Here is a 23520-nt window from a genome sequence, read left to right on the forward strand (position 1 = left end):
TAGCAAACTGGAGTCTCTGTGGGTTTCACCCCATGGAGAAGCACGTGGCATCTTTTTTAAAGCTCTCTGGGTAGGACGGGAAACTGCTGCTTGTTTGGGTCTTCCCCCATCCAGGGCATCTGAATAGCCATTGTGAGAACAAGAGGTTGGATTAGATGGGCCCCATTTGGCCTGATCCAAGCAGGTCCTTCTTATGTTCTTAACTGTGAAGGAACCGGCTTCAGAGTGGCTGAAAGGTTTTGAAAAAGATTAATAGAAAAGCTCTCCCTACCTGTACTTTAAGAAAAGGGGGGGGGGTACTTTGCAGAAAGGAAGTGGAGGGTATCAGGTTGGAAGGATGCCTCTGTGCTTCATACATTTCAAACACATTTTCTCTCCCTCCCCCGGAAGAGGGAACTGTAGCTTGCCGCTTGCAGAGCTGCAATTTCCAGCACCCTTAACAAACTAGGATTCTCATATGGTGCTTTGGCAAGTCAGCACGTTTTCATAAGCACACTTTAATAAGTTCCAGAGTTTTAACTATGTGGTGCATGACAAAGGGCTTTTTTAGCCATGCTGAATCTTCCCAAAATCAGCTTCATTGCATGTCCACAAATTCTAGCGTTATGAGGGCAGGAGAAAAAACTTTCTCTGCCTGCTCTCTTCATGTCATGCACTAGTTTTATGAACTTCTGTAAAGCCAAGAACAAGAGTGCCTCTGAAGAGGTGCAGAATGCCCCCATCTCCGAGTCATCCAAATGATGCCCGGGGCCAGAGCCTTCTGGGTCAGCGAGCATGGCTTTGAAGCCAGGGTGAGCCTCTGCGTCAGGAAATAGGGCCATGCGGTTCAGTGATCACACAGCTACGGCGTTCAGCAGAATCGGGGGAGCCACTGCAAAAAAGGAAGGTTTTATTTGCTTATTAAGTGGGAAATTGGGAAATAGCAATCATAAAATGTAAGGGACGTGGGTGGCCCTGTGGGTTAAACCACAGAGCCTAGGGCTTGCCAATCAGAAGGTAATCGGTTTGAATCTCCACGACGGAGTGAGCTCCCGTTGCTCGGTCCCAGCTCCTGCCCACCTAGCAGTTCAAAAGCATGTCAAAGTGCAAGTAGATAAATAGGTACCACTCCAGCGGGAAGGTAAACGGCATTTCCGTGCACTGCTCTGGTTAGCCAGAAGCGGCTTAGTCATGCTGGCCACATGACCTCGGCCAGTAAAGAGAGATAAGCGCCGCAACCCCAGAGTCGTCTGCGACTGGATCTAACGGTCAGGGGTCCCTTTACCTTAGAGCTTGGAAGCTCCAGAAAGGTTTTGGGGGGATGCAAGTTGGATGAAAGGGGAGGGGAGCTGGAGACTGGAAAATGTCCTTCTGTGAACTTCCATGTCTGTCTAATATGCTAAAACTCTTTCACCAGTGTTATTTGACATTCTCGATTATTAATAATCCACAGACTTTTAAATCCCCTCCAAAAAAGAGATAAATAAACACAACTGTTTTTATTCCATACAATGTTGGGGGGGGAACCCACTTAAAGACCCACCAAAAATACATGGTGCAAATCTAGTTTATGTGGATCACTTAGATTTATTTGCTTTGCTTCTGAGGCAGGGCAAGTTGTGCTAAGCACATTTCCTTCAGAGCTAGATTCCTCCCTGTGTTTCCCTTTCCTTATCACTAAATTTTGTTTAGAAGGAGCCTGAAACTCCTAAGGAGTTTATGGATTCAGTTTTTCAAAGTGACAGGGCATTTTCCGTAGACTTGCGGTCTAAATACAACAAGTACCCAAAGGGGTACGCGGGTAGCACTGTGGGTTAAACCACAGGCGGTTCGAATCCCCAGAACAGGGTGAGCTCCCGTTGCTCATGCTGGCCACATGACCCGGAAGCTGTCTGCAGACAAACGCCAGCTCCCTTGGCCAGTAAAGCGAGATGAGCGCCGCAACCCCAGAGTCGTCCGCGACTGGACCTAACGGTCAAGGGTACCTTTACCTTTTAATCATGAAATGTGCCCCAGTTCTGCAGCCATTTTAAGCACGTTCTCCTCTCTTTGTGGCGTTTTGGCTGAGTAATGTTTGAAGAAGACAGGCAACTCCCATTTTGTGTGCATGCAAGACACGCGAGATTGCTGACACACGTGACATTTTCAGCCTCAGAAAGGAGTGGGGTGGGCTTATGCATGCTCCTGTACATCTTCCCTACCTGCCCATGCTCCTCCTTTGCAGAAGTCCTGGAGGCTGTCATGAATGAAGAGCCAGGACAAAATGAAGGTATATGTAAGGGTACTTCTCGATTCTGCCTTGGTCAGACCACACCTGGAATACTGTGTCCGGTTCTGGTTGCCACCATTTAAGGTGGATATTGATCACTTGTAATGTGTGCAGAGGAGGGCAATGAAGATGATCAGGGGTCTGGAAACTGACCCTGGTTGAAGGATCTGGGCCTGTTTAGCCTGGTAAAGAGGAGGCCGAGAGGAGATATGATAGCCATCTTCACATGTCTTAAGGGCTGTCACGTGGAAGATGGAGCAAGCTTGTTTTCTCCTGCTCCGGAGGGTAGAGCTGAAACCAGTGGCTTCAAGTTACAAGAAAGGAGATGCCAAAGGATGAACTTTCTGACCGAGCTGTTGGGGCAGTGAAACGGTCTCCCTCGGGAAGTTGTGGTCTCTTCTTCATTGGAGGTTTTTAAGCGGAGGTTAGATGGTCATCAGTCATGGATACTCTAGTTGAGATTCCTGCACTGCAAGGGGTTGGATCACCCTCAGGGTTCCTTCCAGTTCCATGGTCCTATGTTCTTTCTCTCCATGGGGGGCTTGTTGCATGTTGGCAGGCAGCTGGGGGCAGGATGCACTGCCATCAACTCTGGGATGGGTGGTGGGGGTGGAGATCTGGATGGCTGTGTTCTGCATTGGCATTTTGATCAGCCTCAGAGGCATCCAGTGCTTTGACGTTGACCAGAAGTGCGGATCCTGCCCTGCAAGGCTGGTGTGGAAGCTGGACCTTTTCCGGGCAGGCAGTGTGGTGGTGTCAACATTCCTAGAGATGTGGCTCACGGTCTTGTTGGCCGACAGGAAGAGGGAAACAAACCCTTTGGCGACTTTGGCGAAGGACCATAGCATAGGTCCCGGGTTTGCTGAAACCCTGGAGAACCGCTGCCAGTTAGCGCAGAGAGAATGCTGCCTAGAAAGAGGCTGCTGGATCAGTCCTGTGGCCCATCTGGTCCAGGATCCTGTCCTCACGGAGCAACCAGATGCCCCAAAGGGAAGCCTGCAAGCAGGATTCGAACACAAGAGCAACTCCTGCAGTTTCCAGCAGCTGGTATTCAAAAGCATTGCTGCCTCTGGCTGTGGAGACAGATGAGAGCCATTGACTCCAGTAGCCATTGGTCACCCTCTTCTCACTCACCCCCCGAATAATTTCTCTAATCCTCTTTGAAAGACATCCAAACTGGTGGCCTTTACTGCCTCATGTGGGAGTGAGTTCCAAAGTTTTACCCCCCAACATTAAGCTTCATTCATACTGAGGTCTGGGTCAGGCTTAGGAAGCTTTCTGTTCAACTCAGAACTTTATTGCAAGCCATGAGGACTAGAATCTTCCTTTTTAAAGGAAGGGCCATAGCTCAGGGGCAGTGCCCCCTGTTTTGCATGCAGAAGGTCCCCAGTTCAACCACCCACAACTACATTACCAGGTAGGGCTGGGAGAAGACTCCTTGCCTGAGGGTCCTGGAGAGCCTCTGCCTGTCAGTGTAGACAGTACTAAACTAGATCGATCCACACCCTTAACAAGCTACAGTAGTCATTGGGGATTGAACTTGGATCCTTCTGCATGCCAAGCAGGTGTTCCATGGAGGCGCAGGTCAATTCTGTGTCCAGGGCAGCTCCATCTGGTACGCAGCTCCATCTGGTACGCAGGCTGAGATCCTATCTGCCCGTGGACTGCCTCACCAGAGTGGTGTATGCTCTGGTTATCTCTCGCTTGGACTACTGCAATGCACTCTGTGGGGCTACCTTTGAAGGTGACCCAGAAACTACAACTAATCCGGAATGTGGCAGCTAGACTGGTGACTGGGAGCGGCCGCCGAGACCACATAACACTGGTCTTGAAAGACCTACATTGGCTCCCAGTACATTTCCGAGCACAATTCAAAGTGTTGGTGCTGACCTTTAAAGCTCTAAATGGCCTCGGTCCAGTATACCTGAAGGAGCGTCTCCACCCCCATCGTTCTACCCAGACACTGAGGTCCAGCGCCAAGGGCCTTCTGGTGGTTCCCTCATTGCGAGAAGCCAAGTTACAGGGAACCAGGCAGAGGGCCTTCTCGGTAGTGGCACCCGCCCTGTGGAAGGCCCTCCCACCAGATGTCAAAGAGAACAACAACTACCAGACATCTGAAGGCAGCCCTGTTTAGGGAAGCTTTTATCAAGGGCTGATGCATTACTGTATTTTAATATTTTGTTGGAAGCCGCCCAGAAACCCAGCCAGATGGGCGGGGTATAAATAATAAATTATTATTATTATTCCAGCCCTGGGTCCTTCAAGGTTTGCCTTCCCCACCAGAGCATCCCTGGTGCTTGACCGCTCAGGTGGGCCGTGGCGCAGTCCCATCTACACCGATGGACCCTGCTTTCACACACACACCCCAGCCCTTGGTCCAGGTAGCTTCCCTCTCCCAGCCCAGAGATGAGACCCATGCTCTGAACTCTGCTGCCGCCAGAGGGCTGAGTCAGCAGCCGGCAGGCTTCCAGGCCTCCCAGTTGGAGAGTGGCTTTGTTTGGGATATCTTATGCCTCCGGCGCCGCGCGAGGAATCCAGCAGAGTCCCCTAAGTTCATCAGCAGGAGGGAGGGTTGCCAAAGACAACACCCCCAGTTGGGTGGGGACGGAGGAGACGTGGGAGCCTGTGCGTGCACTGCAAAACTCTGTGCATGCACTGCGGAACGCGCTCCCGCGGAGGCTGGGGTGGCCGCCAGCCTGGGTGGCTTGAAAAAGAGGACGAGGCACATTCATGGAGAGGGGAGAAGGCTCCCTATGGCTGCTACCTACAGTGGTTGGGCTTCTCAATGGCTCTTGCCGGAAACGGCAGGAGGGGAGCCGGCTCTTGCGTTCAAATTCCACCTGAGGGTTTCCCCATTGGGGCATCCGGCCGGCCACTGTGACTAGTTCAGTCCTTGGCCTGATCCAGCTGCAGGCTATTTTTATTTCAATTTGATTCCCTTCCCCTCTTCTTTTTCCCCTTTCTCCTCCTGTGATGGAACTCCTATTTGGGGACTTCCCTGGCTTTTTTCTGGCCCATGTAGGACCAGTCTGGAAAGTCAGCCTTGGTGAAGACTTGACGTTTTCATCCCCAAAAAAGTTTTTGATTTGAGTTTCCATTGAAACGAGGCTGTGTTTTAATGTTTTAATGTTGTATTTTAATCTTGTTTTTAAGTTGTAGTTCAATCAATTTGTTTTTATATTGCGTGTTAGCCGCCCTGAGCCCGGTCTTGGCTGGGGAGTAAAAGGTAAAGGTACCCCTGCCCGTTCGGGCCAGTCTTGCCAGACTCTAGGGTTGTGCGCTCATCTCACTCTATAGGCCAGGAGCCAGCGCTGTCCGCAGACACTTCCGGGTCACGTGGCCAGCGTGACAAGCTGCATCTGGCAAGCCAGCACAGCACACGGAACGCCGTTTACCTTCCCGCTGGTAAGCGGTCCCTATTTATCTACTTGCACCCGGGGGTGCTTTCGAACTGCTAGGTTGGCAGGCGCTGGGACCAAACGACGGGAGCACACCACGCCGCGGGGATTCGAACCGCTGACCATGCGATCGGCAAGTCCTAGGCGCTGAGGTTTTACCCACAGCGCCACCCACGTCCCCATGGCTGGGGAGGGCGGGGTATAAATAATTTATTATTATTATTATTATTATTATTATTATTATTATTATTATTATTATTATTATTATTTTCTTGGATTTGTGTACGTGTGCATAAGCGCACTCATGCAGGAGAAAGGAAGCTGTCAGTCTTGTGCTTCCGGGTGCCTAAATGTTGGCACTGTCTCTGCAGAAGCTGGCTGCCAATTTCCTTTGACCAATAGCCCTTTGTCATCTTGGAGAGGTGTCATGGCAGGGGGGGTGGGATAGTCAGATGGGGACAAGACTGGTGGGGGACTCCTCTTAGCCGAAATAGGTGGTGGACTCTTCCTTCCTTGGAGATTTTTAAGCAGAGTGTGGATGGCCACCTGTCATGGCTGCTTCAGCTGAAATTCCCGCATTGCAGGGGGTTGGACTAGATGACCTGGGGGGGACCCTTCCATGGTTCTATGACCCCTCTCCCTGCCTGCCCCTAATCCCCCTTTAAAATCCCTTTAAACGGACACACCTCGGCAGGCACAGTGGGGAGATGGCCTTTCAGATAACCCACAATAACCCTGTCTGGGAGTTGTGTTTGTGACTTCTGTAGCTCAGAAGGAAAACGGAGATCTGTGGGAACTGGGCGGGGGAATGCAGGGTCCCTGGGATCTGTTTCCTTGGCACCTCTGGAGCAGCAGGCCCCCCAGAGAGTGGCAGCCCATGCCAGCCCCAGGCGCCGCAAGGAGTATCGGAGCAGGAAACAGGAAAGAGGCAGATAAGCCCTCTTGGATGCGAGCCGAGAGAGACTGGCCCGAGAAAGGCGGCGAGGGGGTGCAGAGTCCCGCTCGCTGTGTTTTACAGAGAGGTTTAAGAACATGAGAAGTGTCTCCTTATATCTGGCCAATGGTCCGGAGAGTCCAGCATCCTATTCTCACAGGGGCCTGTGGGAAACCAAGCAGGATTCGAACACAAGAGCAGCCCCCTCTTCCCCGACGCTTTCCAGCAACTGGGATTCAGAAACATCGCTGCCTCCCTGGAGGCAGAGCATAGCAATTTGCCTAATCCTCTGTTAAAGCCATCCAAGTAGGTGGCTGGTCACTTCCTCCGGTGGGAGGGAGTTCCACAGTTTAACTCTGGAGAAGTAAGAAGGCTTTCCCAAGGAACAGAGAAATGATAGGGGGGAAAACAAAACTGTAGAGTTGAAAGGGATCATAAGGGTCATCTAGTCCAACCCCCTGCAATGGAGGAATCACAGCTCAAGAATCCCAGGTAGAGAGAAATCCAGAGAGCTGCTGCCAGTCAGTGTAGGCAATACTGAACTTTACGGAGCAGTTCTCCTGCCTCTGTGCAAATCAGTTTCTTATATCCCTATATAGATCATTCCTTTATTCAGAATCATGAGGACTAGATTCTCTCTTTTAAGTTTTAGTGGAAGAGGGTTGGGACGGGCTTCACTGCCTGAAATACACCCCTCCAAGCTGCTGCCGGTCAGTGTAGACAATCTTGCTCAGCCAAAGGCTCCGTAAGGGTCTACTCTTTGGTAGGAATGGCATTGGTCGTGGCCCTAAGGCTCAGGATTGGGTGGCTTTAAAAGAAGATGGGAAAATTTGTGGAGAAGGATCCACAAATCTGTGGAGGCAGAAATGCTTCTGAATTGCAGGTGCTGGAGAGGTGCTGAGGGAGGCGAGCAGGTGACGAGTGGCGCAGAGTCCGGCCGTTGCCACTGCCGCTGGCCGTGAGCAAGACGGGACGTCCCTGCTGAGGAATGCGGCTTGGCTTCCTGTTTTCCGCCGCCTGTGCCAGTCCTTCTGTTTGGAAACGTCCCGATCAGTGGTGGCCTGGGGGGGGTGGCAGGGGGAAGGACCTTCGGTGGTTTGAAAAGGAGGGTTTACTTCAGGCTAAGGAGAGGGTTGCATAAGCTTGCTGCCCCCCCCTCTGGGTGGAGGGGGGGTGCAGTGGGCGGTCTGCCTGGCTGGCTTCTGCGCTTCCTTGTGTTATAATTGCTCAGTAACGTTAGATTTCCAGGCGGCGCGAGAGACTTGCATCCTAGTGCAGCAGTTGTCTCTGCTGCCTGGGAGCCCCCCCCTCCCTGGCTTCCCATGGGAGGAGAAGGAGGAAGCTGCAGGGGATTTGGCGGCAGCAGCCCTGACACGGGTCCAATCCTGCAGGATAATCGGACAGGTCTTGGACAGGTGGCCTTCGTGCATTCAGCATGGCCGCACGCCGCACGGGACAGAGCCTCCCCCCCACCTCGGAGTTGAGCTGAACACTTCAGTGTCCCCTGTGGGCACACTCTTGCAGGTGGCATGGAGTCACTCAGGGATTCTGTTTTGCATTTGGCCTTGCAGATGTCAACCTACAAGAGAGCCACCCTGGACGAGGAGGAGCTGGTGGACTCCATGGAAGGAGAGGTCTACCCCAACGGGATCCAGGTAAGATCTGCTTGGTTGTATGTGGAAATGGGGCACAAGGTGCACTTGCATGCTGGAGACTCCTCAGTGCCTTCACCTGTTGGTTGCCTGCCTGGGGCCAGGAGCTTTCTCCCTGCTCTTGAGGGCAGGTGGGATCTCTCCACTGCCCCGCAAAAGGGAGCATGGTCTGCACTGGGGAGTGGGCTCCCTTCCAAGCCGAATGCAGTGTGTCTGATCTCCCTCTGGGACACCCCTCTGCCCTCCTTGGAGGCTTTCGGGGGGGGGCAGGGGGACCTTTCCTCTTAGAGGCAAGAACTTAGTCCTGGGTGGGTGGGTGGGTGGGTGTGCAAACGTCTCTTTTCAAGAGGAGGACAGGAAAGGGGTTCCTGACTTAACCCAACAGGACCCTGGTGGGTTTTCTGTCCTCAAACACACACGTTTGGTTCTTCCCTTCTAATCCGGCGCCATCCGGTCCAGTTCATACTCCAATCTGGCGCTGACCGCATGAGGACTAGCTACTTGGGCTGTAGCAAAAGGCAGCTGCTTCCTCCAATCAGCTTCGTCTCAGGAAAGAGCGACAGGCAACCTGTTGATTTTGCAGCATCTCTGCCGCCTTTTATGAGATTCTGTGAGACTCAAATTATGGACCCTAATCAGAGCTTTATAGGTGCACCCCAAATCGAGGAAAGCCAATGTGGTGCTCCCATCATTCCTGACTTCTGGCCATGCTGACTGCTGTGACTGGTGGCAGTTGGAGTCCATCAGCACCCCTGCCCTGAGCCCAGTGCGATAAATCCAGAACTCTCTGTTTGCAGGATATACTGTGGCTCTGCAACCTTTATTGTGACACAGTCTGGTCTTCTAGAGCAGCTGTTTTCCAAACTTGGATCTCCAGCTGTTTTTGAACTACAACTCCCATCATCCCTTGCTAGCAGGACCAGTGGTCAGGAATGATGGGAACTGTAGTCCAAAAACAGCTGGAGACCCAAGTTTGGGAAACACTGGACTAGAGGCAGGTTCTCAATTCGAAATTAAAACACAGATGGCCCTTGCAGCACTAGCTGGCTCTGTATATAACACAGGGAGCCGTGCCTCCAAACAGAATCATGGAATTGGAAGGGATCCCCAAAGGTCATCCAATCCAACCCCCTGCAATGCAGGAATTGCATCTAAAAAATCCCTGCCAGGTGGGCCTCCAACCTCAACCTCTTGCACAGCTGCTGGTGGCGAATGACTTGCCTGCTGGCCACTGAACCCCGCACCAGTGACCACCTTTGGGGACAGGCTCCCATGTTGGGGTGTGCACTGAGCCAGTCCCTCTCTATTCCCCAAAACAATCCCATTAAGCAGGTGTTTGGTGATGAATGTCTTCCTGACCTGGAGGAGATGCAGCCTGGTTGTAGCGTCTGTGAATAATTATTCACAGCTGCTTCTGAAGGAGGGAGGCGGGGGACGAAGACTAAGACAACGGACCTTTCCCTATTAAATGAGGTGAGGGGCCTTGGATAGGGCAAGGAAGGTCCAGGAAGACCTGCGGTGGGGGTGGGGAGACAAAATCACCCCCCACCCCTCAGAAGGGGTTTGCTTCTCCCCGGTAGCGGCTCATAATGGAAGGTTGTGCTTCTGCTCCTGAGCACCTATACAACTTTGGAGCAGCAAGTCCCAAGGGCACAGCCTCTCTGTGTCTCCCCGCCATTGGGACATCCTTAATTCTCAAGATTTCAACCTAAGGGGGCAGGTTTTATATTTCTAATCTCAGTTTGGTCCTGGGTTCTGTCTAAACCACTCTGAAATCCCCGGAACACTGGAAGCTGCCTTACACTGAGTGGCCCATCTAGCTCAGTATTGTCTGCGCTGACTGGCAACAGCAGCTCTCCAGGATTTCAGATCGAAGTCTCACGTACCCGAGACCTTCTGCATGCAGAGCAGGTGCTCTGCCCACCGAGCTTTGGCCCTTCCCCATATGGGAAACTGCTTTGATGCAGAGTTAGGCCACTGGTGCATCTAGCTCAGTGTTGCTTGCACTGGCTGGCAGCGGCTCTCAAGAGTTCCAGGCCAGGGTTGCCCAGATCCGGATCCAGGGGCTTTCTGCATTCAAGGGAGTTACTCAGCCATCAAGCCTTTCCCCAAAGATTTCCTGCCCACCCCAGTTCCTGGAGGGCAGAGAAGGCTGCCGTGTGTCCTTTGGATAAGTCTGCCACTGTCTCTGGCACAAGTCACAGTTCCTTCCTATGCAAGCATTCCTGGGACACCTTGAATTGTTGGACCGTGAGACTGCATGGATTTTTGCCAGGCAGGAAGTAGAAATGAGTTGGGGATCATAGGGTAGGGATGTGCGCTGGGTTTTTTCTTATTTTGAAAGTACTTTTTATTGAATTTTATCCATGCAGCCGAAAGAACAGAAGAGAATCTCATGGGCTGAGATAACGTAGGGCAAACGAAACTGATCTTTTAGTATCTTGCTCAAGGCATCGCCAGTGACAGAGACCGCTGGAGAGGGAAGGGAGGAGAATCAGATGGAGATGATTTGCAATGCAGGAAGATGATTTAGACTGAATCAGACCCACTGGAGTTCAGTGTGGCCAACACTGACTGGCAGCAGGCGGCTTTTCCCAGCGCTACCAGGAGATGCTGCCAGTGGGGATTGAATCTGGGGCCTTCTACATCCCAAGCAGGGACTTTGCCAAAGAGGGATGGTCCTTCCTGAGTCTTCCTCCTGATCTGCCCACCATCACTGTATATTCCTTTTGTTTTTCCTCTCCCTCCGGGCCCCCACTTTCTTCCTCTCCCCTCCCCTTCGCCTGAAAAACTTGTTCTGGGCTGAGAGATTGTTTGTTTCGCCTGTCCCAGCCCCCTCTTTGAAACCAAATCTTTATCCCTTGGGGAAGAAAGAAGCAAATACTCAACTCCCCTCTTTGTTCTCCATCAAGCAAATCTTCAAGAACAACAGCAACCACCCCAAACCCTCCCCAGCTTTCGGAAGCCAGATGGGGAGTGGTAGGGCCAGAAACCTGCTCAGGTGTGTTTGCTGACCTCTGTGCTACTTCTGCCGCTGGGATGGTTTCAAAACCCTCTTTTTTTATTACTATATTTATAACCCTTGTCTCGGTATCTTGCAAATGACGCAATCCAGAGGCACTTAAAATCACAACAGTCACTAAACAATTTTTTTAAAATGACCTGGAAAAATAGCAGCACTAAACACAGAAGGAAGGAGAAACTCAAAAGTGATGAGAAGAAGCATGGATTAAAAGTGAAGGATGAGCCCAAAAACCAGAAGGATAAAGGCGGGCTGGGCTTCTGGGAGAGCCAGCCAAGATCCATGTATCGGCAAGCAGAAATCCTCACAGCTCTGCTGACACAGAGGCACGAGGAGCCACCTGAACATCAGAAGAGTCTGCTAGTCACAGCATTGTAGAGTTGGAAGGGAACCCCAAAGGTCCTCTAGTCCAATCCTCTGCCACGCAGCCTTCTGTTCTTGCAGTGCCCCAATGGGAAACCCACAAGCAGGAAGGACAGATCCTGAAGCTGAGGCTCCAATACTTTGGCCACCTCATGAGAAGAGAAGACTCCCTGGAAAAGACCCTGATGTTGGGAGAGTTGGAGGGCACAAGGAGAAGGGGACGACGGAGGACGAGATGGTTGGACAGTGTTTTCGAAGCTACCAGCATGAGTTTGACCAAACTGCAGGAGGCAGTGGAAGACAGGAGTGCCTGGCATGCTCTGGTCCATGGGGTCACGAAGAGTGGGACATGACTAAACAACAATAACAACAATCTTCCAACATTCAACTTAATTGGACGTCTGTGAATTCTAGCGTTATGAAAGAGGGAGAAATAATTCTCTATCCCCGGGCACCATTCTTGGCAGCTAGAATGTTGCCAGAGCTTCTGTGATGTCACAGCAGCCCCAGCCAGTGGCAGGTAGCAAGCAGTTGTTGTTTTTTGCAGCGTTTTTAAGCATGCTCTCATTCCTGATAGAAACGGGAGATTTAGGAACGAGGCTGATCCACTGTGGAAGCTTGGTCCTCCCCTTCCCGTCACGCCGGGTTGCCTGGAGGCGCTGAGGCCTTTCGCTCATTTGGCTTGTCTTCCTGGACGCTTCGAAGGCGAAACTGCCTGGCCCCTGTCACTGTTCTCATTAAAGATCTTTCAAAATCCAAAGAAACAGCAGAACGTTCTCTTGCCATATTCGTCTCTATTGTGAGTTCTGCAGCAAAGGATAACAGCAGTGCACGTCCCAGCAATGCACGGGGATGCCACACTTCCCTCTCTTCAGCTGGGAAAAGGGCTGCCTGCAGAACACGCCCTGCCTGACAGGTGGGCACCTTTGCTGTCAAATAGGGAGTGATCTTGCACCCGCCTCGCTGAGCTGAAGAAGCTCCGCTCCCAGTGCCTGTTGGCTGGGTGCACCCCTCTCTGCACGAACCTGCCATGGGGCTGGCGTGCCTCCTTGGCCCAGAGCCAACTGACTGCAACTAAGGCAGACCAGATGTTCTCCAGACTTACTGCTCTGTTGACGTGAGATTTTGTGGGCATGAGCTCCTTGCCGTCAGGGGCTCCTGGGTGTCCCTGAGAAGAGCCCTCAGCTGGATCAGCCCCAAAGGGGGGCAACCGGGCCCAGCGTCCTCTTCTCCCAATGGCCAACCAAATGTCTGAGCAACTCTCCCCTCCTGGAGTCTCCAGCGACTAGGATTCAGAAGCATCGCTTCCTCTGATAGCAGATGCAGAGCATGCCTGCCATGGCTATAATAATAATATAATAATAACTTATTATTTCTACCCCGCCCATCTGGCTGGGTTTTCCCAGCCACTCTGGGCAGCTTCCAACAGAACACTAAAATACAATAACCTATTAAACATTGAAAGCTTCCCTAAACAGGGCTGCCTTCAGATGTCTTCTAAAAGTTTGGTAGTTATTTTTCTCTTTGACATCTGGTGGGAGGGCGTTCCACAGGGTGGGCGCCACTACCGAGAAGGCCCTCTGCCTAGTTCCCTGTAACTTGGCTTCTCTCAGTGAGGGAACTGCCAGAAGGCACTTGGTGCTGGACCTTAGTGTCCGGGTAGAACAATGGGGGTGGAGACACTCCTTCAGGTATACTGGACAGAGGCCATTTAGGGCTTTAAATGTCAGCACCAACACTTTGAATTGTGCTCAGAAACGTACTGGGAGCCAGTGTAGGTCTTTAAAGACTGGTGTTATGTGGTCTCGGCAGGCGCTCCCAGTCCCAGGCGCTCCCAGCCGCTGCCGCATTCTGGTTTAGTTGTAGTTTCCAGGTCACCTTCAAAGGTAGCCCCACATAGAGTGCATTGCAGTAGTCCAACCGAGAGCCTTGTAGCCACTGAGAGCCCTCTTTTCCATGCATTTGTCCAATCCTCTTTTAAAGCCATACAAGTTGGTCTGCCACTAGTGGGAGGGAGTTCCGCAGTTTAACTCTGCACTGCATTGAGAGGTCATTCTCTTTTATCTGCCCTAAATCTCCCAGCATTGTTGGATGTCGACGAGTTCAAGTGTTACGAGAGAGCGAGAAAAACTCTACCCACCCCCCAGTTTCCCCATGCCAGGCATAATTATATACACATCGTTTAGGACATCTCTTACTCTTCTTTTCTCTAATCTGAAAAGCTTCGCGGTGGCCGTGGTTCATACTGCTTGTCTGCCTGCCTTCATCCTGGCAACAGTTCTTGGAGGTTTTGATCTTGGTGGTGATATTGGGGTTCCTTTGCTGCAGTTGTTAATACCCCCATTTCACGAGTACATGAAGATGTGCAAGTGTGGTGTCTCGTGCTATAACCCAGGGGCTGATATTTCTCGGCTTTGCTCCTCATCCTAAAAGATGGGGCGCCCCAGAGGCCATGTAGTCTGACCCCTTCCCCCAAATGCTGGGATCAGCACTGCCTGCCCCACTCCACCACTGTCCTGTGTGAACCCAGGCCACGGCATGCTGTGCTGCAGAAACTCTGCCTGCTTGCTGCAGGACAGCGGGCTTTAGGTGACTCGAGGGAGTGAGCCAAGCCACATTGTCTTGAAAGCACTTGAACATGCTCCTCAGGGTCATTCCTCATTGGGGAGCAGGGGCAGTGACCCCCAATAAGACGGCTCTTTTAGATCCAGAAGCCTTGTCCCTAGATCTCTCCTCTGCCCTTCCTTTCACCGTCCTTTTGGAGGTCTGTGCTGCCCTAAAGATGTGAAGGGGATCGTTCCCGCCTCTTGCAGGCCAACTGACATAACTGGACTCTCCTCCTCCTCCCTGGGAAGATTTTAAGCAGAGGTCGGATGGCAGGGATTTTTGAGCCGTGCATTGCAGGGGGTTGGGCTAGATGAACTTTGGGGGGTCCCGTCCAACTCTATTATCTAGAGGTGGGGGGAGAGAAAGATGCAACTCACACAGTCCCTCCTCACAGCCAAGTGGTGCAACCCGCTTACCATTCTTTGGGGGGGGATGCCCTCTTGGGCTGACTTGACACATGACTCCTCCAGGAAGGCGTTGCTGACCAATTCGATGACTCCAGACAGCAACTCCTACAAGGGCCCTCCTCCCATTGGCTAGAGATGGGGGGGGCGGGCAACATCTGCTTTGCTGGGTCGCCTGGCTTGGCAGCTCAGCCCCAGCTCTGAGAGGCAGCCAGCAACCCCAAACTCTCCCCTCCTTGCTTTGTGCTTCTGGGTCTGCAGCCGCCCAACCCTTGGTGTCTGCTTCCTCTCATTGTCCCTCCCTGCCTGGATGGCTGAGGGCCTTCCCATTTGTTTTGTCCTCCATTGAAGGCAGGTTCAGGAAGTTATAACTGGTGACCCCTCCTTCTCCCCCAATCTCTCCTTCGTTGGGGGTTTTAAAGCAGCAGTCAAAGCACTCCCTATTAGGAATGCTTTACTTGTGACACCTGCCTTGCAAGGGAGTTGGGCTTGATGACCCTTGGAGACCCCGTCCAACTCTTAGGATTCTGTGACAATCCAGATCCTCATTTTATAACACAAATAAACAACACAAACAGAAAAACAAACAATACAAACAAATTCTTGTCTTATCCTTATTTTTTCTAAACATTGTTAGGTGGGCTTCCCCAAGTCCCCACTATCTGATTTTCATTTTACCTCATCTAGCAGTTTACATATACAGTGGTGCCCCGCAAGACGAATGCCTCGCAAGACGGAAAACTCGCTAGACGAAAGAGTTTTCCGTTTTGGAGGTGCTTCGCAAAACGAATTTCCTATGGGCTTGCTTCGCAAGACGACAATGTCTTGCGAGTTCCTGCTGGGTTTTTTTCCTCCCCCCCCCCTTTTTCTAAGCCGCTAAGCCGCTTATCAGCTGATCCGATCAGCAGATAAGCCGCTAAAAGCCGCTAATAGCGCTAATCCGCCAATGGGCTTGCTTCGCAAAACGAAAAAACTGCTAGACGAAGAGAATCACAGAACGGATTCTTTTCGTCTTGCAAGGCACCACTGTATCATAATTTCTTTCTTTTTTTTATAAAATTTTTTATTGGTTTTACAAGATTTTTAAAACAATACAAACATATAAACAGACATACAAACACGTATAGTTTCATAACCTTTTTTTCATGAACCTTGTTTCTCAGACTCCCCCATACCTCCCCTTTCTGCATCCCAATGTCCAAAATTTTGTAGCAAGTTCTAAATATTTCTGTCAAACCTCTGTCCTCTTAATCTTTCCTTCAATCTAATCTTATATCGCTGTAACCCTTTCTTTCTCAAGACCTCGATATTCTAACATTCATCAAGTTTATAATAGTCCTTAAGATAGATTTTAAATTTCTTCCATTCTTCCTCCGCCGTCTCCTTTCCCTGATCACGGATTGTGCCAGTCATCTCAGCCAATGTCATGTAGTCCATCACTTTTATCTGCCATTCTTCCAGGGTGGGTAGATCTTGTGTCTTCCAATACTTTGCGATAAGTATTCTTGCTGCTGTTGTAGCATACATAAAGAAAGTTCTGTCTTTCTTTGACACCAATTGGCCGACAATGCCCAAGAGAAAGGCCTCTGGTTTCTTAGGGAAAGTACATGTAAGTACCTTTTTCATTTCATTATATATCATTTCCCAGAAAGCCTTAATCTTCGGGCATGTCCACCAAAGGTGATAAAAAGTACCTTCAGTTTCTTTACATTTCCAACACATTATCAGGCAAATGGTAAATTTTTGCTAGCTTGACTGGGGTCATGTACCACCTGTAAATCATTTTCATAATATTTTCCTTTAAGGCATTACATGCCGTAAATTTAATACCGGTGTTCCACAACCATTCCCAGTCAGCAAACATAATGTTATGACCAATGTCCTGTGCCCACTTAATCATAGCCGATTTAACTGTTTCATCTTGTGTATTCCATTTCAGCAGCAAATTATACATTCTTGACAAGTTCTTAGTATTGGGTTCTAACAGTTCAGTCTCTAATTTTGATTTTTCCACCTGGAAGCCAATTTTTCTATCTTGTTTATAAACCTCCATTATTTGATAATAATGGAGCCAATCTTGTACTTTTGGTTTCAATTTCTCATGACTCTGTAATTTCAATTTATCTCCATCTTGTTCCAAAATTTCCCAATACTTTGGCCATCCGGCCTCCATATTGAGTTTCTTCACTGCCTTAGCCTCCAAAGGTGACAACCATCTAGGGGTTTTATTTTCCAACAAGTCTTTGTATCTTATCCATACATTAAACAACGCTTTTCTGACAATGTGGTTCTTAAAGGCCCTATGCACTTTGATTTTATCATACCATAAATGTGCATGCCAACCAAATGCATTATTGAAACCTTCTAAATCCAAGATATCTGTGTTCTCGAGGAGCATCCACTCTTTCAGCCAGCAAAACGCTGCTGCTTCATAGTACAGTTTTAAGTCCGGCAGGGCAAATCCCCCTCTTTCTTTTGCATCTGTAAGTACTTTAAATTTTATTCTGGGCTTTTTGCCCTGCCAGACAAATTTCGCAATATCTTTTTGCCACCTCTTGAAACAGTCCATCTTGTCAAGAATCTGCAAAGTTTGAAACAAAAACAACATTCTAGGCAATACATTCATCTTAATCACTGCAATTCGGCCTAACATTGACAATTTTAAATTTGACCATATTTCTAGGTCTTTTTTAATTTCTGACCAGCATTTTTCATAGTTGTCCTTATACAAGTTCAAATTTTTAGATGTCAGATAAACCCCTAGGTATTTCACCTTCTTAACCACTGTCAAACCTGTCTCTTCTTGAAATTTCTCCTTCTCCGTATCTGTTAAGTTTTTTTCTAATACTTTAGTTTTTTGTTTGTTCAGTTTAAATCCGGCTACCTGACCAAACTGTTGGATTATCTCCAACACCCTTTTCGTACTAGTGTCTGGCTCTTGTAAAGTCAATACTAGGTCATCTGCAAAGGCCTTTAACTTGTAATGTTTAACCCCGACCTGTACACCTTTAACCTGCTGGTCATTTCTAATCATATTCAGCAACACCTCCAGAACAGAAATGAAAAGCAATGGGGAAATTGGGCACCCCTGTCGTGTTCCTTTTTCTATCTTGAGTTCCTCCGTTATCACATTATTTACAATCAGCTTAGCTTTTTGTTCAGAGTATATCGCACCCATACCGTTCTCAAATCCTTGGCCTACCCCCATCCCATGAAGATTCTTTTTCATAAAGCTCCAAGAGATATTGTCAAAGGCTTTCTCCGCGTCCACAAAAATCAACACTGCTTTAGTGTTTATATTCACCTCTAGCCGTTCCAAAATGTCTATTATATTCCTTACATTGTCTGATAAGTGCCTCTTTGGGAGAAAGCCTGCTTGGTCCCTATGAATCTTCTCCATCAGCACTCTTTTAAATCTTTTCCCCAAAATGTCTGCAAAGATTTTGTAATCCACATTAAGTAACGATATTGGGCGGTAGTTCTTAAGTTGAGTCTTTTCAGTCTCTGTCTTTGGTATGAGTGAAATATACGCTTCTTTCCACGATTCTGGTGCCTTTTTCCCCTCTAAGATCTCGTTGCAGACTTCCTTTCACTGTATCATAATTTCTAACCTTTTTTATCACACTTACTTTTACCATAAAAATCTTCACATTTTATCACTTACAAATAATACTATTTTAAAATACAGTGGTACCTCAGGTTAGGAGGTCTGTTCTTAACTTGAAACTGTTCTTAACCTGAAGCACCACTTTAGCTAATGGGGCCTCCTGCTGCCACTGCGCCGCTGCTGCACGATTTCTGTTCTCATCCTGAAGCAAAGTTCTTAACCTGAGGTACTATTTCTGGGTTAGCGGAGTCTGTAACCTGAAGCGTCTGCGTATGTAACCCGAGGTACCACTGTACACTATCTTCTACTTCTAATCCTGCAGCCTATATCCCCTTCCAAAGCTATTCTAAGATTTAAATATTAACATATTTTTTCAAATATTCCTTAAATTTCTTCCAATCTTCTTCCACGTCTCTTCTCTCTGGTCTTGGAGTCTCTCAGTCAGTTCAGCAAGTTCCATATAGTCCATCATCTTCATCTGCCATACTCCAAGGAAGTCTTTTGCCATTCAGGTGCCCTCCAGGACGTTGCTGGACTACCACTCCCATCATGCTCCTGACCGTGAGCCTTGGGGGCTGCTGGGAGGTGGACCCTGCACACCACCCAACCTCTGGGAAGCAACAGACTGGCGAAAAGCCACTCCAAAGCTTGGTGCTGATTGGACATCGGTGGGCGGGTGGGTACCAGCCCAAACTGCAGCATCCTGCTTCTCGGGCAAGGGGGGACTGTGGAACTCCCTCCCACAAGAGGCAGTGATGGGCACCAACTTGGACGGTGAAAAGAGGATTGATGGAGGACAGGGCTGCTAGTGGCTGTGCTGGGACTCCATGGTCAGAGGGAGCAATTCTTCTGAATCCCGGGTGCTGGAAACCACAGGACTAAGGAGAGGGCTCCTGTGCCTGGGTCCTACTTGGGGGTTTCCCCTAATAGGCACATGGTTGGAGACTGTGAGTATGCTGGTCTAGATGGGCCTCTTTTCACCTAATCCAGCAGGTGGTTCTTAGGTTCTTACATGCTAGATGCTGTACGGTTTTTTTATTCTATTTTCAATCGCATCTCACACACACCCCCACCCCCGTACTGCCCCCAATATATTATAAGTTATTGAATTCGCAATTTGAATACTGAAGAATTGAGATGGTGATACAATAAAATGCAGTGTAGGAGACACAGTTGAAAACACAATGAGGAATCAGTATAAATATTTAGCGTCACGTTGTCTCCCGTCTTCAACTGCAGACACACAGTCACACCTCAGGCCGCTTGAAAATTACAAACCACTGACAACCCACGGACCACCAACTGGAAACCCCCCCCAAGTTAGAGAATGTGGTTTTGTGGGGCTGGACGTAACTTCCATAAAACTCCCTTTTCTTCCTCTTCTTCCCCCCACCCCCAATTTTTCATAGTTGGTGTCCTCCTGACCCAGGGGACCTGGGTTCGAATTCCCAGCCCAGCCACAAAGCTCAGCCAGGTGTTGGATTTGTTCATCTGGCTTGCAAGGGGGGGCGGGGATCCAAAGGCTGCACACCCATACACACCCCACACCTTGAGGCTTGACTTCTTGCCTTCTTCCTCCCCAGGTGAACTTCCGTGGGTCGGGGACCAGCAAAAGCTGCTGGGCCGAACGGACGCATGTTGAGAAACGCCTCCTGGTGCTGACAGTGACCCTCTCAGCTGGCTTCCTGGCCTGCATCTGTGTGCTGCTGTTCCAGTTCCGAACCAGTGAGTCTCCCTCCTGGCTTACACTAAGACTGCACTGCCCCCTGCTGGTGCCCTCCATGTGGTTTTGGACTACACTTCCCAGCAGCCCCTTGCAACTCTCAGGCCAGTGTAATGGACTTTGGTCTAACAGATGGTATCCAGCCAAGTTCCACTCCTCAGGGTAGACCTGTTGAAATTTAAGGCCATGACCGGAGAAAGTTGGAAGAGAAAAGCCTTTTCTCTCCGTCTCTCACCACTCTAGAGCTTGTGGCCGCCCAGCAAAGCCGAATGCTGGAAGATTCAGGACAGACAAAGGGAAGTCCTTCTTCATGCAGCACATAGTTAAACTGCAGAACTCACTGCCACAGGAGGCAGTGGTGGATACCAGCCGTAAAATAGAGGACTGGGTGAATTCATGGCGGAGGAGAGGGCTGTCGGTGGCTGCTAGACCCGACAGTTGGGGTCAGCAGTGCTGCTGAATCCCAGTTCCTGGAAACCACAGGAGGGGAGCATTTACTGTTGTGCTCAAATCCTGATTGTGGGTTTCCCATAATGGGCATCTGGTTGGGCCACTGTTAAGAAGAGGAAGCTGGCTTAGAATCATAGAAGAGTTGGAAGAGACCACAAGGGCCATCGAGTCCAACCCCCTGCCAAGCAGGAAACACCATCAGAGCACTCCTGACATATGGTTGTCAAGCCTCTGCTTAAAGACCTCCAAAAGAGGAGACTCCACCACACTCCTTGGCAGCAAATTCCACTGTCAAACAGCTCTTACTGTCAGGAAGTTCTTCCTAATGTTTAGATGGAATCTTCTTTCTTGTAGCTTGGATCCATTGCTCCGTGTCCGCTTCTCTGGAGCAGCAGAAAACAACCTTTCTCCCTCCTCTATGTGACATCCTTTTATATGGCTTGCTGGGCCATATTCTTATGACTGGCTGGCTTCATTAATTTCAGTGGGTCTACCCTGTGTTTCATTTCTATTTGCCACCCCAGGGTTGCCTAAATGAATGAAAATAGCTCCTAATTCACATGCATTTGAATTGTGCATGACCACTCACACAAACGCCGCTTGCGGGGGTGGAGTGGTCCGTAACGGATTCATGTGCAGTGTCTCGGAATGGAAGACCCGTGTAAGCGGGGATTCCCCTGTAAGTCATCCTGTGACCCTGACCAGCCTTTGCTGCCCCTTTCCTCCAGGGCTCTGCCTGACGGAGTCCTGCATCTCCGTGACCAGCTCCATCCTGAGCTCGCTGGACCGGTCAGTGGACCCCTGTGAGGACTTCTTCAGCTACGCCTGCGGGGGCTGGATCAAGGCCAACCCCATCCCCGACGGCCATTCCCGCTGGGGGACCTTCAACAAACTCTGGGAGCACAACCAGGCCATCCTCAAGCACCTTCTGGGTGAGCCGGCGGAAGGGAGACCCCATCTCTTCCCGCGGAATCTGCAAAGGGGAGCGGGGGAAATCTGCAAGGGCTGCCACCTGAGTCTGGCAGGAGCATGAAACAGGGTCTTTTCCAGCAGATTGTCAGTGCAAGGAATTCTGCTTGTGCAGTGAGGCTCCCCCCCATTCAATTTCCTCCTTCCCCTCACCATAAATTAGCAACCCATTTAATCCTAGATTAGTGGTTCCCAAGTTTTTGGGAGCCAACCCCCCCCTTGGTTCCATAAACCCACCCCCAGTGCCCCCTACCCTGTTGAAAACAAGAGCCAGAACAGCAGTCTGCACGTCCTGCTTTGGAAGAAATTCACACAATAAAATTCAAGGCAGTAATTAATTGCACATTTTTCAATACCCAACTAGCATGTTTAGTTTAATTAACTAACAACTCCTAACAGAGTTGATGAAATTGCCTGCATCTTCTGGCTCCATTGAAATAGGTTTCCAGGACACTTTTACTGTCTTTATCTCCTGTGCGTTTGCCACCCTTTGGGAGGAAGGGCGAGGTTATAAATTGAGTGAGTAAGTAAGTAATAAATTCATCCTGGAGGTTCCTCCAACTCTCTGGGGCAGACCTGGGGAGATTGTGGGGCACAGGAGGGGGTGCAGGACGTCCTGTTGCACAATTGGAAATCCTTGCGCTGGCAGGAGGCCTTGCAGTTTCCATTTTCTTTCTGCTTTCTGGGGGTGTTTTGTTCTTTCGGGGCTTCTGGGAGGGAGAGAGGACGGAAAGAAGGAAGCAAGCTGGCTGGCTGGCTTGGAAGGGCGAGGGAGGGACTGAGTGCCATTTGTTTCCCTCTTGCCTGTGCTCCACTGAGGCCCCCCAATTCTCGAAGGCAGGCAGCAAGTCTTGCCAGTGTGTTGGGAGCCGCACGAGCAAAGGTTAGGTGGATCACTGGTAGAACATACGCGTGGCATGTGGTCGCTCTCTTCCTCTCTCTCATGCACTCCTTCAGTCTTCATTGAGATGGAGAGTTGGGAGCCAACCCAAACGCTATTGCTGTGCAGGTATTGCTGTGCAGACCAAAGGGGTCACCGAGACCAGCATTATGTGAACAGCAGTGGGGAGATTGCAGCAGCCTCCCCCTGCCCCCAGCTCCCTTCAACATCTAGCGTTCAGAGGCTCCATAACACCATTGTGTTTTCATAGGTGTTAATTTTCCATATCACTGTGAAATGGTGTAATGCTGGGGGGTGGGGGGGATGAGCTGTCAATGTTAGCCGCTCTTCTTGTCCCATCTTGTGGCAGTGAGTTCCACAAGTCTATCTCAAGGCCAATGGCTCCCTAGAAAAAACTCTCCACCTTTCCATGCATGCATACCAGCTGAACAGAAAACAGGCTTTGCAGTTTTCTGGAGGTGGAAGTTGAAGGGCAGGGAAACTTCAGTTCACCCCGGCCCCCAAGCTGTGATTCCTACATTTCAGGAGGGGGTTGAACTAGGGTCCCTTTCAACTCTGCAGTTCTGCAATTTTTCATCTTCTGCCTGGCAGCGAAAGGGGGTTGGGTGTCGAAGTGGCATGGCTGACTGGAGCTTCTCTCTCCCTCTCTCCAGAGAACACCACGGCCCAGGTGTCCAGCGAGGCAGAACGCAAAGTCCAGCGCTACTACCAGTCCTGCATGAACGAGACCAAGATTGAGGAGCTGCAGGCCACGCCCCTGGTGGACCGCATCAAGAAGGTGAGGGAGCCCAGGAAACACAGGTCAGGAGCCAGGCAGGCAGGCTAAGAGGCTGGGCAGAAGAGGAGAAGGCAGCCTTGGGCTTTCTTCCTTTTTTCTTTTTCTTTTGATATTGATATTTTATCGAAAGGTTTTCAGTTACGAAGTGATGCAAAGAAAAAAAGAAGATACCGAAATGTGAATATATACGAAAAAATACCCATACATTTTTTATTAGTTTGATGCTATTATCCTAATACATAGGTAAATATTAATAGCCTACTACATTTTGTATAAACTTTCTTAAAAATCGCAAGAAGGCCACTGGCGAAGAGGTTGGTCATTGTTTCTGGTTTGATTCTGTGGCCGAAGGTCTCCCAGGTCCAGCTTTTTGAGAATTATTAGCTTTGCTCTGAAGTGTTTTGTTCGCTGATTGCAGAGTGTTGTCCAAAACCATCATCATCATCATTATTTTTACATTACTG

The 23520-nt window shown here is 49.8% G+C and overlaps 1 protein-coding gene across 5 annotated transcripts in view; it reads left to right on the forward strand.

Annotated features, from left to right (window-relative positions):
* ECE1 (endothelin converting enzyme 1) overlaps window positions 1-23520 on the forward strand; it is an 81159-nt gene that overhangs the window by 32532 nt on the left and 25107 nt on the right. For all 5 annotated transcript variants that reach the window (XM_081202991.1, XM_081202988.1, XM_081202990.1 and 2 more), the window contains exons 2-5: window positions 8152-8235; window positions 19819-19960; window positions 21137-21340; window positions 22932-23056. In XM_081202991.1, coding sequence (XP_081059117.1) covers window positions 8152-8235; window positions 19819-19960; window positions 21137-21340; window positions 22932-23056 — 555 coding nt within the window. The remainder of the gene's footprint in view (window positions 1-8151; window positions 8236-19818; window positions 19961-21136; window positions 21341-22931; window positions 23057-23520) is intronic.

Source organism: Podarcis bocagei, assembly GCF_964188305.1.
Source record: "Podarcis bocagei genome assembly, chromosome: 7".
Lineage (NCBI taxonomy): Eukaryota > Metazoa > Chordata > Lepidosauria > Squamata > Lacertidae > Podarcis > Podarcis bocagei.